Genomic DNA, 17,994 nt, shown 5'->3' on the forward strand with positions numbered 1-17,994 from the left:
AACATTGCAGCAAAAATTGATGTAGGGCACTGGATAAACCAAAATTTAAATAAAATACATTGTAGTTTGTGGTCAGAATGTTACAAAATTAGAAAAAATTCAAGGTGTATGAATACTTTTGTAAGCTACTATATCTTGTTGAGTACATATGAATTAAATTAATCACTGTGCTTTCCCTAAAGACGGCATCAAAAGCTTATCAAATCCTTCTTTGCATTTACATGATTTTTGCATCCTCTTCTCTGTTATAATTAGCTTATTATATGAAATTATTAGTTTCAATAATTTTTCAATTGAATTTAGATGAATTACCTACTTTAATAAGAATGCTACTCCTTATATACACAAAAGCCTAGTTCTAATGTGGTTGCAAAGTCTTTTTGCATTGCTTTTAGGAGATGGGATACATTTTTTGTCCACTGGACAGGCAGAATGGAAAGTAAAAGGCAGTGCAGTGGCTATAGCACATCATCTGTATCTCTCCATCCCATAGACGTAGACATGTTCCATATCTGGGTAAGGTTAGGGTTTGAAATATGCCACACAATTCAATAGAAAGTTTGAATAAAGACTGAAATGCAAACAGTTGTGTGTTAAAAATAGTGGGTGTAGGAAGAGCTTCAAACAACCATTACAAATGTAATATATTGAACATCTATTTATTTATTCTTTTATCAGTTAATAAGATTACATCGCCCAGAAAACAATTTAAATGACAAATAAAGTAAAAAAAAAATTGTTTGTGACTTCAAACCTCCTAAGAGTTTAGGAGAGGTTAGGGCTGCATTTTAGTTTTTCATCATGAGAAGTGATTTAGAACAATGCTGGAACCCAACACATCAGTCTCTTCACATTTACTCTTCAAATCTCTTGTTAAAAGCTTTCTGCAAACTGAAGGTTGAAAAGTAGGTTTGGTTTATGATTAAGAAACATGTTCATTTTAATCACCAAAAGAAACTTTGTCCAAAAATCTGATGCAGCTTTTGAAAACATGGTTCTCATTAAGAATCTGTTTAGCAACAGACAATGTCAGAAAAAAGAACAGCTTTAAAATAAAGTGACATTGTAGAAGGGGAAAACCTACCTCCAGCTAACAGCTATGCTAAGCTAGCCTTAGTTAGAAATTATACAAATAATACTGAATCTAAGATGGTCTAAAAGTAACAGTTTATTATTTATGATTGTATAATCAGTCTAAAAATACAGCGTGGTGCAAAAACTAACTAGCCTAGCTTAGCAGAGGCTATTCCAACCTTTTCTTCTGGTACCAGTCCTTTGATGTAGCATAACGACTGCTATGGAAACTGCCTCTAGTTCTAGATTTAACCCACAGACATACATTTGAGTGGCACAATATTGTAATTTCACACTTTGCAGCCAAACAGGCAGATTTCTGTGAAAACAAAGCTTCTTTAAAAAAAATTACATTATCTGAGAGCTGGGTTTGCAATGGAAAGTGGCAAAGATCTACATAATCTACATCACACTTAATGTAGTAATACAACTTGTAAAAACTAAAAACATTTAAAATATTGTTCTCAATATTACTCTTAGTTATTTCATAATTGTGGTTAAAGATGCATTTGATAGCACATTCAAAAATACAGTCTCCAAAAAGAACATTTGAACCAGTATCATCCTTTAAACAAACATGTCTGGCATCTTTGTATGCTTTGGTAAGGGATGGTCGGGTGAAGAGAACAGTAGACTGAAATCATTGTGTTAGCATCGAATATTCTGCAGTTTTACCCTGTATAAGGGAGAGAGATAAGTGAAAAAAGACGGACTTGGAACATCAGATATATTCCCTTAAATTGAATCTTTTAGCACCTGTAAGATAGTCATCCCCTGCACTGGGAACATGTCATATCTAATACTTTACATGAACGAAAATATACGGTGTAAAGTGAATTTGAGCGTGAGAGTAAAGAATAAAGTGATGCTGCAGATATCTTCCTTACCTTACACTGTGCTACAATAGTATATTGTAAACTGAATAAACTGATTAATCTATTTTATATGGGGAACTTCCAATGGGGAAAGTTTGCTGTGGCCTGTTGTACGATCCAGCCTTTAATACCCCAGATTATCTGGCTCTTTGTTTAAAACCTCTTTAGTCTGGAAATAATTCTCAGTCCTGGGAAGGCTGCATGTCATGTGTGCAGCTGTGGCTTTGTTGCAATTGCAATTCACTGTTTACTATGCCATATTAGAAGAAAGTGTGCTGGTTAAATTAGACAAGGGTTAGGGTTACTTTAATAGTATGTTGCCATAATTTAGCTAATAAATGTCAACAATTATTCATTCATTTCTACAGTTAAAGTGCAAAACCTTTTTATAAACACTTTTTTTAATAGTAATAATTTTAAATGTTGAGAAAACATTTGAGTTTTTCTGAGATCCTGGTTGGTAGCACAACAACTTTCTTTGGGGATTTACCAGACACACAGACTGTGGAAATGGTCAGGCATGCTTGTCAAGGTATGCCAGGACTGCCTGCTACACTCCATGGATCTGCCGACCACTGCTTCAGCTGGCTCAGTGTACACATCCAGGACAGCGCACTTCAGATCACAGGCTTCCAGTTGTTTTAAGCCGACCGTGGCGCAGAGCTCTCAGGGAAAAGGAGAAGGCAAAAACTAAAAAGCTCTAAGCCTGTGGTTAGGACTGTTAGGAAGTTGACTGATTAGTCAAAACAGATGTTGCAGGCCTGCTTTGTCTGCACAGATCAGAAAGTTTTTGAAGCTGCAGCCACTGACCTGGACAAACTTGCTGAAACTGACATCTTCCATCAGTTTTTGTGAGGACATACAGTAAGTGTGAGGACCTTTCGCACATACAAGAAAAATAAACCGTGGTTCTTGTCATCTAAGAAGCTGCTTCTGACCAAAGAAGAGGCTTACAGCAGTGGGACCAGGCACTGTATAAGCAAGCAATAAACAACCCGATGAAGGAGATCAGGTATCTAAGAGCTTCTCGTCTAATGACCCAACGACAGTTTGGAGACGTTTGCACATCATTACTAGCTACAGGAGCCCATCCCCCAAAGTATGGTGACCAAAATGGGATCTGTGACTAGGGTTTTTCAGTATCAGAAGACCAGGGAAACACTAGCACCTGAAGAGATTTCCCTCTTTTGCCTAAAAGCTTTTGCAGACGAACAGAACCCCATCTTCGTTCAGATCTTTAACAAGTTTCTGGAATTGTGGCAGGTTCCCTCCTGCTTCAAATGCCCCACCATCGTCCCTATCCCCGAGAAACGCACCATCATTGGGTTAAATGGCTGTTGCCATTCCGTCTGTGGTCATGAAATCATTTGAGTGGCTGATGTTGAAGTATCTCAAAGACATCACAGGCCCCCTGGTGTACCCCCTGCAGGTTGCTTATCTGGCCCACTCCTCTTCTCTCTTTACACAAATGACTGCACCTCAGCAGACCTGTCTGTGAAAGTCCTTACATTTGCAGATGACACCAATGTCATTGGTCTGATCTAGGACTGTGATGAGTCTGCATACAGACAGGAGGTGGATCAGTTGGTCCAGTGGTACTGTCAGAAACACTTGGATCTTAACCCGCTCAAGACAGTGGGGATGTAAGTGAACTTTTAGAGAACTCCCCCCACACTGCCTCCCCTCACCATTTTTAACAACACAGTGTCAACTGTGGATCACCTCCGGTTCCTAGGATCCACCCTTTCTCGGGAGCTGAGATGGTCCTTACATATAGACACTAGATGCAAGAAAAAGGATGCCATAACAGCTGTACTCCTGTAGGCTTCACATGGCAACAGCCATTGTTACATAGACTGCCAAACTAAAAGGAAGAACATAGTGGATAGACTTCTGTTTTAGTTCGCTTGTCAATACATGCCCATCACTTCTGACTTCCATTGTGGATGCAAAGCTGAAATAATAAAAGACTTTTGTGTATTCACATTATGACATTCCTCTGTGGAGAGCAGCTCAGCTCCAGGTAGCTTTGTGATTGTTTTCTCATTAGCACGTTAACTTGCAAACTTGAAAATGTTTTGTAAGTCAGGTAAACGCTTTGCAGTGAGTGTGAGTACCTTCTTCACTTTGCTGTTGTAGTCACAATGTTTAAATGTCCTCGTACGGGAACTATTGCGATGTTGGCTACACTTAATATACAATGATGGAAATAAAAACATTAAAAGTCAGTAGTGCAAAAGAAAGCTAAAGGTTGGTAGACATGTGATAGAAAAAAACATTTTCAAGGAGTGGGAAAAAGGGCTTGGCCCAGTGAGAAATCCACCCAGCTGGTAACACTGCCCTCACTTGGAAAAGTGTAGTTACTACACCCCATAAAGTCAGTTGCTGCCAACAGCCTCTTTCAGAAAGAACTTAGAAGAGTGCTAAGGGACTTTATATTTGAGGTATTTTGAAAAATGAAAATGGTTGCAAATACGTTGCATAATGTAACTATTAACTTCAGATTTTTTCCACTAAACAGCAGAACCTTATGTACAATGAGTGAGAATGTCCAAAACAGACCAGAATCCCACAGTATCTTTCACGATTTTTCTCATGATTCTCTGGATACTCCAGTTTCCTCCCAAAGTCATCTATCCAAGTTGAGCAGTGGTTTGATTATCTTCAGGCATGTGTGATGGTATTACCAATATCACCTAAATTAGTGAACGTTCAAAGAAGTAACAAAAAGCTGCAGGTTGAAGTCAATTTTTCTTTTCTTTCAACAATTAAAATAATTATTACTGAAACATAAATACCTCTAGTACACATCTTGTTACTGGAGTTATTTACAGATGCCTGAAATGGAACCACTAACTTTCAATACAATGGTCTATCTGGATTTAGACATCTTAACTACACATATTGTCAGTTTCTGATGGTATTCAACCATTTACAAAATGATTAAAGGTTTAAAATCAGTTAGGGATTAGTGCACACAGCTTAAAATAATAGGAGGAGCACTGTGATTTAAACTTATTGCAGTGTGCTGTGTCTCTGCACTACCAACTGAACAACTTCCTGTGATCTTTTTAGCCACCATCTCGATAGTTTTCTACATTATTTATGAGAGTTACAACAGAGTGTAGGCAAAACATTGCACAAACTGTGACAGGTAGACCTTACAATCAGTAGTCCATTTGATCCTGTACTGAGAGAAGGGCAAATGACTAGTTTCTGTTTTTCACATTGAATGAGGCTCTGTGCACCTGGTGTTATACTTTAGACATAGATTACTAGATACCACCTGTCACAAGGATTGGAATGCACATTGCCTTGCAAACCACTAGCTCTTAACGTGACCCAGACAAAGACAAGGGGACAATTCACAACGTGAGGAAAGAAGTGTGGCGGGTGGTGATCTGGTTTCTATTGACGGCTGCAAGACAAGGTGAGCTCTCAGTGCGACTGGACAGTGTATGGACAAAAAGAATCAATAGTTAGCAGTGGCAGCCCTTCTCAGCGGTTGCAGTTGGAAGTTCCTCTTCATCATCACCCGGGTAGAGGACCTTTGCAGTGAGCCCACTTTTTACGCCATCCCAGCCGTCACGGGTAACAATCTCCCCCATCTTCATTAGCTCGTAGATATCTCTGGTCAGCAGCTCGAACGCTCGGTCCACGTTGCTGTTGCATTTAGCCGACGTCTCGATATAGCGGATTCCCAGCTCAGCAGCAAGTTGCTCTGCCTCGTCCCGGCTCACCTTGCGATCCTTGTTGAGGTCGCTCTTGTGGCCGATAAGTATGTAGACCATGTGGTGGGGCAGGATGTGCTCACTCACCTCCTTGTGCCATTCTCTCACATGGTCAAAGGTCTTGCGGTTGGTGAGGTCAAAGACTAGCAGTCCCCCAACAGAGTTGCGGTAGTATGATGTTGTGATAGACCTGGAAGAAGGACACATTACTGAAATGAGCAACATGAACAAGTTTCTGCCTTATCAAAACAGGGCTTGTGTATTGACTGTCTGTGCAGAATGACTGGCCATTGTCTTAAAATGAGTAATAGAATGTCTGAAAATGACTCTCAGACTAAAAAAAAAAGTTTGAATAGTAGTGGGTAGTACTGGACAAATCAAAGCAAAGTTGTGTTAAAATGAGACACAAGTCAAGTTTCCTTAGGTGAGGTCCATTTAATCTAAGGCACATGAATTCTCTCCCCACAGCAAATCTGATTTTAGTGTATACTAGATATGTGATTAATGTCTCCCCTCAAGTTCTTATTCAAATTAACTCCAGGTTTGAAGTCAAGAGAATTCTAAGGATCGGGTCTAATCCAATTCAATGTCAGGTCTAAAGCTGGCTGAGATCACATCAGTCCCTGTGTCAATATTTTAAGTCATCAGAGACAAGCTAAAAGTCATAATATCACTCTGACAAACAGACGTTTTATAGACCTAGGCTCCTTACTTACTTGACCCTGTCTTTCAGTGATTAACGTTGTCTCTCTCCTAGACATAACCATTAGCTGAACTTTTACTGCAACTAACTGTCGCAGAGCTTATCTGCTTCTCTCCTAGATAAAGACACAACATGGGCTACTACTACCATTAAATTTAAACATTTCTTTCTGTGTATAATCCCGGATTCCAGCAGCCGAAATGAGCTTCCTCCAGAGGGTGGCTGGATTCAACCCTAAGGACAGGGTGAGGAGCTCCTTCATCCAGAGGGGAGCTCAAAGTATAGCCACTGCTTCTCTGCACCGAAAGGGGTCAGTTGAGGTGGTTCGGGCAGCTGAGCAGGATGGCTCAGTTTGGAGGTTTTCAGGGTGTGTCCCATTGGGAGGAGACCCCAGAGAAAACCCAGAACTTGCTAGAGGGAATATATATCCCGTCTGGCCTGGGAACGCCTTGGGATACCCCAGAATGAGCTGGAGGATGTCGCTGGGGAGAGAGATGTCTGGCGTTTCCTCCTGGACCTGTTACCCCCACAATCCGATTTCGGAGAAGCGCAAACCAACAGATGAATGGATAGATGTTTATAATCAGATGAAGAATGATTTCTAAGCAAATGAGATTTTTAATATTTATCTAGTTTCTGATGTCAACATAGCATAGAAACCGCATTTATTAGTTATAAATGAATTGCATATAAAAAATTACTCTAACAAAACATCCTTTGTTGCACTTTAGAATCTTAGTGACATTTTCAACACTGTTGACCATGACATTTTATTGAGTAGGTAACAAACATGGGTTGTTTTTTTTGCTCCACTCATTAATTAGTTTGGAAATTATTTAAGAGTAAAATAGTTCTTTGTATGGAATTTAAATTCTGCCACAATAAGGGTTGCATCTATTTGTTGCAAAGCCTCAGAGACACAAAACTGAAGCCTATCTCAGTTTACTGTCTGCTGAATGTAGAACCGAAGCATGAAATGTGGATATAGTAACAGACAATTATTACATTTCAAAAGGCAAATTTACCATATTATTAAATCTGCCTTTAATCATTTGAAGAATGTGAAAAAGTTACAAGTTTCCTTTCAAAGAAAAAAAACTAATCCATGCATCTGTCACCTGTAGGCTGGACTATTGTAACGGCTTTTTCACTTGTCTTTCAGAATCTGCAGCACATAGATTACAGTTAATAAAATATGCAGCTGGCCGTATTCTTACAGGCACTACTAGATCTGAACATATTGCTCCGGTTCTCCAAACTCTGCACTGGTTACGTGTAGAAAACAGATAAATATAAAGTAGAAAGTAAAACCATTTGTTTTAAATGAACTGTGAAGAGTTGGTGTTGGTGAATTTGTTAGAAACATTTATTTCAGAACATGGAATATTTTTCCCACTAAACAAATGTGTTCAAATTGAAGGTTGTATTTTTCTACATTTTTCAGTGTGAGATTATGCTGCTGCAATAAAAGATAGATTTAGATTTAGTTTTAAGGTTTATAACACTTTTTGTTTTTTACCGGAAACATTTATTGATGTATGGAAATACATTCAAGGGCTCAAAACAAGTCTGCAGAAAGTCAAGACTGCCTAAAAATCTCTGCTTCTTACTTCCACTAGGATTACCTCCATTGTTTACACCTATGGCTAACATCCCGCATCTGAATTCATTATATGCAGAATAATGGTTTCCCTTATTTGCATATGATCTAACGATCTGTTCTTGCTGTTTTCTGTTTTTAGCATTGTGACAGATTAGCAGGAAAAGTCAAAAATTCATCTCATTTTATAGGTCACAAAATGTCTCTGCTGTCACATTTAGTAACTCAATAGTTCATTTCAGCATTGCAGCTTTTTGGAGGCAACTGCGAATGTTCTTCACATGTGTGGAGCAACTTTAGCTACTAGTTACTCCTGCTTGTCTTTAAAAGGTCTGCGCTTTGTTGGCTCTTGTAGAAGTCTGCACCCAAGCTCATCTGTGTCAGTTGCATAACCACTCGCAGGGCTGATATGTGCTAACATGGGTCCTGGCTAGCTTGACTGAACTTGGCTATGATGTACAGGATGCATTATGACTGGCTGAGATCATAATGCAAGTGTGGGCATGTCCAAATGAAGTCCACCCGATCAGAACTCTGTGGATACAGTGGCATCTGTTGTTAAAATTAATTCCCAGATATTCTCGATATACATTTCTGGGAAACACATTTTTTCATGATACTGCATGGTGGTGGAGTTGGTAGCACTGTTGCAACCACGCATACCTTGCCGTGCATGGGTGGATTCTCTCTGGGTACTCCGGCTTCCTCCCACAGTCCAAAAACATGACTTTTAGGTTAATTGGTTTCTCCAAATTGCCCGTAGGTGTGACTGAGTGTGTACATGGTTGTTTGTCTTGTGTGTGTCTGTGTTGCCCTGCGATGGACTGGCGACCTGTCCAGGGTGACCCCGCCTCTCGCCCATAGACTGCTGGAGATAGGCACCAGCTACCCCGTGACCCACTATGGAAGAAGTGGTAGAAAATGACTGACTGACTGACTGACATTTTCATGAATTTAAGCACATCATTTAAACAAAATGATGTATAGTACCAGGAGTGAAAAAAACAATGATATATTTACTGTCTGTGCTCAGGATTTTACTCCTGTCTTCACATAGACATACAGTGCCTTGCAAATGTATTCATACTACTTGAACTTTTCTGTATTTTGTCACATCCTTACCATAGATTTCAACCTATTTTATTGAGATTTATAACACAGACCAACTCAAATACTGCATATTTGTTAGGTGGAATGAAAATGAGACCCCATTTTAAAATGTCTCATGAATAAAAAAGAAACCAAAAAAAAAAACTCAAGAGTGTGGCTTGCATTTGTATTCAGCCTTTTCAGAGACAAAACTTTATAAACCTTTCATTGCCGTTCAAGCTTCATGGTTATGACTATCAGCTTTGAACATCTAAAGACTACATTTTTGGCCATTCTTCTTCACAAAACAGCTCTAACTCAGTCTTATTGGATGAAGAACATCTCTGAGAAGACGATCATTGGATGAAGAACATGTTTGCTGTGTCTCCTACAAGGTTGGAGCACGCTGCAAACAGGACTTCTCATGGCTTCATTGCAACAATGTCTGTCTGCTTACCACTCTTCTGTAAATTAGAGTTTTCTAAAGAGTGAGTAACTAATAGTTGTATTGTCAACAGATTCTCCCATCTGATTTGTGGATCTCTGTGGCTCCTCCAGAGTTACCATCAGTTTAGGTGGAGGTCCATCTCTTGGTAGGTCTACATTTGGTCCATCCTCTTTCCATGTTCGGATGATGGATTGAACCGAACTCTGGGAGATGTTCAAAGCTCAGGATACGGTTTTAGAACTCAGCAAGCAGCCAGGGACGCCGATGGGTCCAGGCCAGGGTCCCTCAGGTTCAGGCACCAGCCTAGGCTAGCCTAGCCTAGGTTCAGGTGCTGGGGCGGTCTGCCTGTCTCCATCCCTAGAGGGAAGGGACCACCTTCTGGGTCCGGGGGCTGGTTGCCCCTGTGGGGTATTGGCACCTGGACCTGGGAGTATAGAGTATGTATTGGGAGTGTGAGTGAGTGTACGACGTCCATTCTTGTTTGTCTTTACATTGCGTGTGTGGGTGTGACTGTTTTTTATGTGTACGCATGAGGGTGAGAATGTGTGATGTGTGTGCCTGTTATTTGTCAGGTTGGGTCTTGGACTGCACCCTCTCCTGGATCAGTGTAGGTCCCCCATCAAATGTGGGGCCTATTTCCTCCCTGTCACACTACCACTGGTGGTTGGTGTCTCTGCCCACTGGTGTACTTGTGGTTCGGGGCTGGGTGCTTTGGTTTGTGCCGGCTCACTCCAGGTGGCTGCTTGTCGGGGCCTGGACCCCTGGGTTCTGTCAGGCCCTCAGCTTGGGGACTGATATGTCCTGGGATCTCAGGTCTCTGGGTCCATGGCTGGATCTGCTTGGGCGTAGACGGCTGCCAGCGGGGCCTGTGGGCTCGTCGCTGCAGCTCCCTAGGGCTTCTGCACTGTGGCTCCTGGGTGTCTGGCGGGGTAGTCCCGGCGATGGCACTAAGACAACAATGCTGAGCGCAACTCTGCCGGACAGGACAGAGTTAAAAAAATAAAACAAAAAGCAACCTAACTCTGCTTTATACTTCTCCACAACTTTCTCCCTGACCTGTTTGCTGGGTTCCTTGGTCTTCATGACGCTGTTTGTTGTTCACTCTAATGTTCTCTAACAGACATTTAAGGGCAGAAACAGAACAGCTGCAGTTAAACATTAAACAAAACTGGACTTTGTCCACTAATTAAAAGACTGCTAAAATGAATGTGTAGCACTGGGTTTTAATTAAGGTTACTAGAGTAAAGGGGCTAAATACATGTCACAGCTTTTTGATTTCCATTTGTAAAAATGTAAAAACCATGTTTAATTTTACTTCCAGTGCACAATTATGCAGTACATAGTGTTGGTCTAACCCATAAATTCCATAACAGACCTCCAGGTTGGACTCACCACTGCTCTGCTATATCACTGTCTAGTGGCTCAACATTTCAAAATGATGCCATGAACACTGGCATCAAGCTATATTTACATATCTTAAACAGCAGCACTTCAGTAGCCCTCAGTGCTTTGGTACTAAAACCTAACTTCAGGACTGGTCGTACCACTAGATCTGTTAAAAATGGACTCTTCCCATCACCGGCTTTCAGAAATGGAGATCTCTCTTCTATGTACTCACTAAAGCCTAGAATGAGATCCCACAGCACATTAAGACTATTCCAACATCAAGTCTCATGCTTGCTATCTGATGGACAGCTATTGCTGCAACCAATAAGATGTTTCCTCTTCTCTCATCTGACTGACTGTGTAGTCTTGTGTTAGCTGAGGTGATGTATGTATGAATGTCTGTGTTTTCATGTTCTGCAGAGCAGGAACCTGCTGAAAAACAGTATCTGTACTTAATGAGATCCGAATATTTTAATCTAATTTTGTTTAAAAAAATGTAAATAAAATAAGTTCTTGATCAAATATTTTGAGGCTTGTGGTTGGAACGTAGCAATATTTGGAAAAGAACTACTGATCATCAAAAGATAAAAACAAAAACAGTACAAGCCGTAAGGGCAGTGAAGCCTGACGGGAAACACCTTCTGAAGTTGGGCTTCAAAAAGGAAAGGCAGATCTAAGCGTGGTGCTGCTTTTAAAAACAGAAAGAGTCATTTGTTTTTGACAGCCAGGAACCATCAGAAGCAGCAACAGGATGGGACTGATACAATATCATGAATGGAATCTAGATTTGCTTTGACTTTGCGTTGCCCTGGAGACTATGGAGTCGGGATGCGGGGTATCCAGCCAGCGGCCTAAATATGAGAAGACAGCCCATCATCCGCGAATGAAGGATGCAGTCCGGTGTGTGGTGTTGTTCCACATCTATCCTTAGAAACCGTCTGCAGTCGCTGCATAGTCTCCCCATGAGACACAGGATGGCCTTCATGTAATAAAAAGGGGTTTAAAACAGAACCAAACAGGGCGAGCTTCAAAGGCCCTGTATTATTTCACCTAAATATGACCGCTGCTATTTAGACAACATTTAGAGCAGATCCATTCCTCACCAACGACGTATCGTACCTGAACCGTTCCTGACCGGCCGTGTCCCAGAGCTGCAGCTTGATTTTAACCCCGGGTTCGATGTCAAGCGAGCGAGCGTAGAAATCCACCCCGACCGTGGGATCCGCCACGTCGCTGTAAATCCCGTCCGTGAAGCGCTTCAGCAGCGATGACTTCCCCACAGTGGAGTCCCCGAGCAGGATGATTCGGAACTGGTATTGCCACAAAGTATCCATGGCATGACTAGAGGCAGAGATGCGGCGGCGGTGGGGGGGTTGATGGATGGGAAACAAAGCCGTGTGTTTTCACGGAGCCCCGGCTGTTACTGCTGCTGCTCCGGAGGAGAGGCTGAGCGGCCGCAGCAATCATGTGACAGCTTTACCTATGCAGCACACAGCCCTATAAACCCTATTAACCGAAGCCAGCTGCTTGTTAACAAAGCGTATTAGTGAAGTATTAACCAGCTACGGTTGTCGGGTCCATCTTAGCTGCCTTTATCCCCCCCCCCCCAAAAAAAAAAAACTATATGGAACTGAGTTACCATGGTGCTGAAATAAAACCAAAACTCTTTATCTTTTCTTTATTTACTCTTTGCTGCAAAGTAAATCAAAGGTCTCAGTTCAGGGTTGGAGCTGTCCCTGGTTCTGAACAAGCCTAAAGAGGAGCTGCGATCCATTTGGTTAGTTGCTAATGTAACTGTATTAGTGGCAATAAAAGCTAGTTACAACGGTATTTTATTCTATCAAACATTGTTCATTTGTCATGTTGGTTTTTGAATGGACCCAAATGCAGGCAGACGCAGAGGAAGAGAGACTAACTAGAGTCAGCTGACATGAACAGTACAGGACTGGGGTAGAAGAAAATGAGCAGAAAGTAACTTATATGATAGCGGCAGCAACTAACAGTCAAACAGGAGAATCCAGCAGGGAACAATGAAAACCACTGAGCTAATATACCGAGGCAGGGATATAAGAACGCCAATGGACTGGAAGAGCTAATCAGAAGAAATGTGGAGGCAGAGCAGCTGAAAGAGGGAGACTAATTACCCAGAACGGAAACCCAAAGAAAGCCAGAGAAGAATCTAAAAGCAACCTGACAGGAAAGAAACTTTAGATGTAGAAAAACAATTGAAAAAAAACACAAAAGAATCAACTAGAAAACCCCTAACAATAGCAAGCATAGGGAAGAGTACTAAAGAAAGCAAGACCTGAAAAACCAAATAAACAGCAAAGAAAAAATACACACACAAAAGAAAATCAATACTTAAACACCTCAGGATTGTGACATTATTAACAGAGTTTGCACAATACTAGCATGTGACTGATTTAAGCATGCAAACCATCAAAAGTCCAAATAAACAGTTCATAGCTGTAGCAGAGCTACAGTACAGACCAGAGGTTTGAACACACCTTCTCATTCAAAGAGTTTTCTTTATTTTCATGACTATGAATATTGTAGCTTCACACTGAAGGCATCAAAACTATGAATGAACACATGTGGAATTATATACTGAACAGAAAAGTGTGAAACAACTGAAAATATGTCTTATATTCAAGGTTCTTCAAAGTAGCCACCTTTTGCTATGATTACTGCTCACTCTTGGTATTCTGTTGATGAGCTTCAAGAGGTAGTTACCTGAAATGGTTTTCCAACAGTCTTGAAGGAGTTCAAAGAGAAACTTAGCACTTGTTGGCCCTTTTGCCTTCACTCTGCGGTCCAGCTCACCCCAAACCATCTCGATTGGGTTCAGGTCCAGTGACTGTGGAGGCCAGGTCATCTGGCGCAGCACCCCATCACTCTCCTTCTTGGTCAAATAGACCTTACACAGCCTGGAGGTGTGTTTGGGGTCATTGTCCTGTTGAAAAATAAATGATGGTCCAACTAAACGCAAACCGGATGGAATAGCATGCCGCTGCAAGATGCTGTGGTAGCCATGCTGGTTCAGTATGCCTTCAATTTTGAATAAATCCCCAACAGTGTCACCAGCAAAGCACCCCCACACCATCACACCTCCTCCTCCATGCTTCACGATGGGAACCAGGCATGTAGAGTCCATCCGTTCACCTCTTCTGCGCCGCAAAAAGACACGGTGGTTGGAACCAAAGATCTCAAACTTGGACTCATCAGACCAAAGCACAGATTTCCACTGGTCTAATGTCCATTCCTTGTGTTCTTTAGCCCAAACAAGTCTCTTCTGCTTGTTGCCTGTCCTCAGCAGTGGTTTCTTAGCAGCTATTTTACCATGAAGGCCTGATTCACACAGTCTCCTCTTAACAGTTGTTCTAGAGATGTGTCTGCTGCTAGAACTCTGTGTGGCATTGACCTGTTCTCTAATCTGAGCTGCTGTTAACCTGCGATTTCTGAGGCTGGTGACTCGGATGAACTTATCGTCTGCAGCAGAAGTGACTCTTGGTCTTCCTTTCCTGGGGCGGTCCTCATGTGAGCCAGTTTCTTTGTAGCGCTTGATGGTTTTTGCAACTGCACTTGGGGACACTTTCAAAGTTTTCCCAATTGTTCGGACTGACTGACCTTCATTTCTTAAAGTAATGATGGCCACTCGTTTTTCTTTACTTAGCTGCTTTTTTCTTGCCATAATACAAATTCTAACAGACTATTCAGTAGGACTATCAGCTGGGTACTGTATCCACCTCCTACACAACACAACTGATGGTCCCAATCCCATTTATAAGGCTTGAAATCCCACTTATTATACCTGACAGGGCACACCTGTGAAGTGAAAACCATTTCAGGTGACGACCTCTTTAAGCACATCAACAGAATACCAAGAGTGTGTGGAGCAGTAATCAAAGCAAAAGGTGGTTACTTTGAAGAACCTACAATATAAGACATATTTTCAGTTATTTCACACTTTTTTGTTCAGTATATAATTCCACATGTGTTAATTCATAGTTTTGATGCCTTCATTGTGAAGCTACAATATTCATAGTCATGAAAATAAAGAAAACTCTTTGAATGAGGTGTGCCCAAACTATTGGTCTGTACTGTAAATGAATATATATATCAGTCACGTGGTCTAATAGAGTTCAGACAGTGCTGTGCATGCCTGAAGTCAATGATACAGAGAGGCAGCACAATGATCTGACCTCTTTTAAACACCAAATCTAGATGCATCAATAGGAAGTATTTATGGGCCCACATTCAGTCCAACATATTTGGCACAAATAATTGAAAGGGCAATTTTTAAACAAATGTACCCCTTTATAATGATCAAAAATGTCTTCCAAGTACAAAAATAAGTGAAAACAAAACAGAAACACCAAGAGATCTTAAAAAAAAACACAGTTTTTAAACTACAGATGGCAAGCTACAAGCAGTTTGTTTGTAAAGTGGTTGACTGCAAGCTGGCTACCTGAGCAGATAACCTGACTATTATCTGGTTTGGTTTTATTCTTTATGCCACCAAAAACAATATTGAAACAAAGCTAATGCATGATCATTAAATATTGTTTTGATTACAAAGAAACTAGTCTAAGAGCTTATTATCAGTTAAAGCCAAAATACTTTCAGCTCTATCTTTGATCGATATGTTTAGTCTGATCTCTTTCTAATTGTCAAATTTGGTCAAATCTGCATTGACCGTATAAAATATTCTATATTTATCAAGAACTTTATTATATTTTTCTTATTGTGAAAAATATCTCACAATCTGTAGCCTTTTTAAATCTTAAAGCCCAATGTGACGAATAAGTCACAGCCTCTTCCTTAACGTTTCAGGCACTAATTTGTTACAGAACAGATGTGCTAATTATATTAAGTATCATCAATGACATGTTAGTTTGTTTTATATTATCCTTGGAGAGTAAAACCGTCTTTAGAAACCAGCTGCAGTCACAGCAGGCACTCTTCCATTTTGGAACTGTTGTCATAACAACACAGACTGGCCTTATGCCACGTGACTTCATCACTTTGGGTCACTTTAGTGTAAAATTCATGTGAAAACGGATTTTTAAAACGCATTCAAATTATGTTACATGTATGCACCTGCAGGTTCTTCTGTCAAAACATTAGCAGTTACCTTCAAAAAAACAACTATTAGATCAATTTAAGGAAAACACATATCCCATGATGCATTTTGATCATGTGACATATGGAAGCCAATCGCTTAGAGACAAACCATGTATAAAAGCAGAAGCGCTTGCACGTTTGTTCCCTTTTCACTGAGAATCTTCTAGGAGGAGGAAGAAAGCGAGTCTGCATTGTTGGTAAGACTTTCGTTGTTTTTTTTTTTTTTTGCTAACACAAAGAACGTTGAAGAGCAACGGATGCATTGAGAGTAGTTTTAAAGCATAGAGCAGGTGGTTTGTTACTGGTTTTCTAAAGACACGTGTAGGCTAGAGTTAGCATTAGTAGCTGCCTCACTGACCGTAGTGTATGTTTATTTTTAAAACGCTAGATTACTGTTATTTGTACTCAAAAATATTACAGCGAGGTATAAACATAGTTTAAGCATATTTGTCACATTTATTTAAGATTAGCTGTAGCATGAATGCTAACACGGCCCCTTACACGTGCTTCGGCCTTGTCACTACTTGGCTAGCTAATCCCCAGTATACCTGCTGCTTTGTATTCGCCATAAAATTAAGTCATGATGGTCAGAGTTTTCCAATCCCCCATAGTAAAGGGAAATAAGCAACTTTCCGTTAATATTTAAACTTTACAATGTAGTAAACCTGATTGATGAACTTAAACCGCAGTATTGATCATATCGTCTACCAGTAAAACTGAGCATCGCTGATTAACAGCTCTTAATGAGTTGCCCCCCTCTGCTTGCAGCCTGCATTAACTGCTCCTGACTCGTCAACCATGGATCTGTTCACAGGATGGAGGTCAGTTTCTGTATGAAAGCCATTCATCCTCTACAGGCTCCTATCGAAGCCGTTCATGCTCTTCTGTAGCAGCGATCGGTCAAACGGAAGCCGAGATGAAGCCTTTCACCGACGGTCGCTGTTCAGTTTAAAAGTAACTGCACCAGCAACATTTAGGGGAAGGACACTTGGCCGCTATAAAATGCATATTGTGACGTTGCATGTGTTCATAAACAGGTTTCAGCCTATGATGATGATGAGGATGATGATGATGCAGGAGCAGAACAGGCTTGAAGGTGAGCTGCTGACCCATCTGCTCTGGTCAAAAACTACAGGCTGTGATGATAAACTTGCCCTCACTGAATATTGGTCTGATTGACTTTCTTTTACTGAGCCTCATTTCTCATCTTTAACACTAAAGTACAACTTATTAATATTAACTAAGCCTTTCTGTTTAGATGATGGACACGGCTGATGAATGTCATTGGATGGAGTTGAAATCCAGGTAATGTTCTTGAAAATTCTGCAGCCTTTGTTGCAGCATGCTATCCTAAGGATCTGAGCTAGTTTGTGGCTTATGGTTCTCCAAGTGCGTGCAAGAACATTGGGTGGTCTTTGACTGCTGAGGCACATCTCTGCCTCCAGCGGCCACTCAGCCGTCCTACAGATAAACTGAAATGTTAGAAAAATGAAATGAATCTTTTTTTATTCTTCTTTTAGAAGTACAACCTCTGGTGGCATCCCAGTTGGCTGGGACATGGGAGCTACATGTGTCCTATAAAGGTATGTGCCTAACACAAATGTTGTGTATTTTTCTGATCTATGATGACTTTTGAAATTAAGTGGACTGCTGGATGAAGCTTGCGGATATGGGACTGAGATCAGGCTTTTTTTTTGGTTGTTTAGCTCATGTGTCTAGTCCAGATTGAAAGAGTATCTCTGTCTTCCAGGTGTTGGAGTCTGACGTCCTCCATGGTGACCTGCTCCATGCCGTGTTCAGAGAAATTGCTAATGAAGTGGATTTTCTTTATATCTAGTATATAAAGAATGTATTAAATGAACTCTTAAGACCTTGAGTTGAGTTGCTGTAAAATGTTTCATAAAGTAAACTAACTTGTCAACTTGTTGGGGCTGGAATAAAACGAATGAAAACACAACTATTTT

At 40.8% G+C, this 17,994-nt stretch overlaps 1 protein-coding gene, 1 long non-coding RNA gene and 3 other non-coding genes across 5 annotated transcripts; 4 read left to right on the forward strand and 1 right to left on the reverse strand.

Annotated features, from left to right (window-relative positions):
* Positions 1 to 643: 643 nt before the first annotated feature.
* On the reverse strand, positions 644 to 12,608 carry rab42a (RAB42, member RAS oncogene family a). The gene is made up of 2 exons (XM_047382955.1): positions 12,026 to 12,608; positions 644 to 5,870 (listed from the first exon to the last, which is right to left on the reverse strand). The coding sequence occupies exons 1-2, from the start codon at positions 12,238 to 12,240 to the stop codon at positions 5,429 to 5,431; spliced, it is 657 nt and encodes a 218-aa protein (XP_047238911.1). The 5' UTR covers positions 12,241 to 12,608; the 3' UTR covers positions 644 to 5,428.
* Positions 12,609 to 16,113: 3,505 nt separating this feature from the next.
* On the forward strand, positions 16,114 to 17,987 carry LOC124879831. Its single transcript, XR_007041130.1, has 6 exons — positions 16,114 to 16,227; positions 16,799 to 16,984; positions 17,068 to 17,126; positions 17,289 to 17,335; positions 17,551 to 17,613; positions 17,781 to 17,987. It is a non-coding gene; the product is annotated as an uncharacterized LOC124879831 (long non-coding RNA).
* Positions 16,884 to 17,020, forward strand: LOC124880008. The gene has a single exon (XR_007041204.1). It is a non-coding gene; the product is annotated as a small nucleolar RNA SNORA16B/SNORA16A family (small nucleolar RNA).
* LOC124880001 lies at positions 17,369 to 17,499 on the forward strand. The gene has a single exon (XR_007041197.1). It is a non-coding gene; the product is annotated as a small nucleolar RNA SNORA44 (small nucleolar RNA).
* On the forward strand, positions 17,645 to 17,717 carry LOC124880007. Its single transcript, XR_007041203.1, has one exon. It is a non-coding gene; the product is annotated as a small nucleolar RNA SNORD99 (small nucleolar RNA).
* Positions 17,988 to 17,994: the final 7 nt, after the last annotated feature.

Source organism: Girardinichthys multiradiatus, chromosome 13 (assembly GCF_021462225.1).
Source record: "Girardinichthys multiradiatus isolate DD_20200921_A chromosome 13, DD_fGirMul_XY1, whole genome shotgun sequence".
Taxonomy (NCBI): domain Eukaryota; kingdom Metazoa; phylum Chordata; class Actinopteri; order Cyprinodontiformes; family Goodeidae; genus Girardinichthys; species Girardinichthys multiradiatus.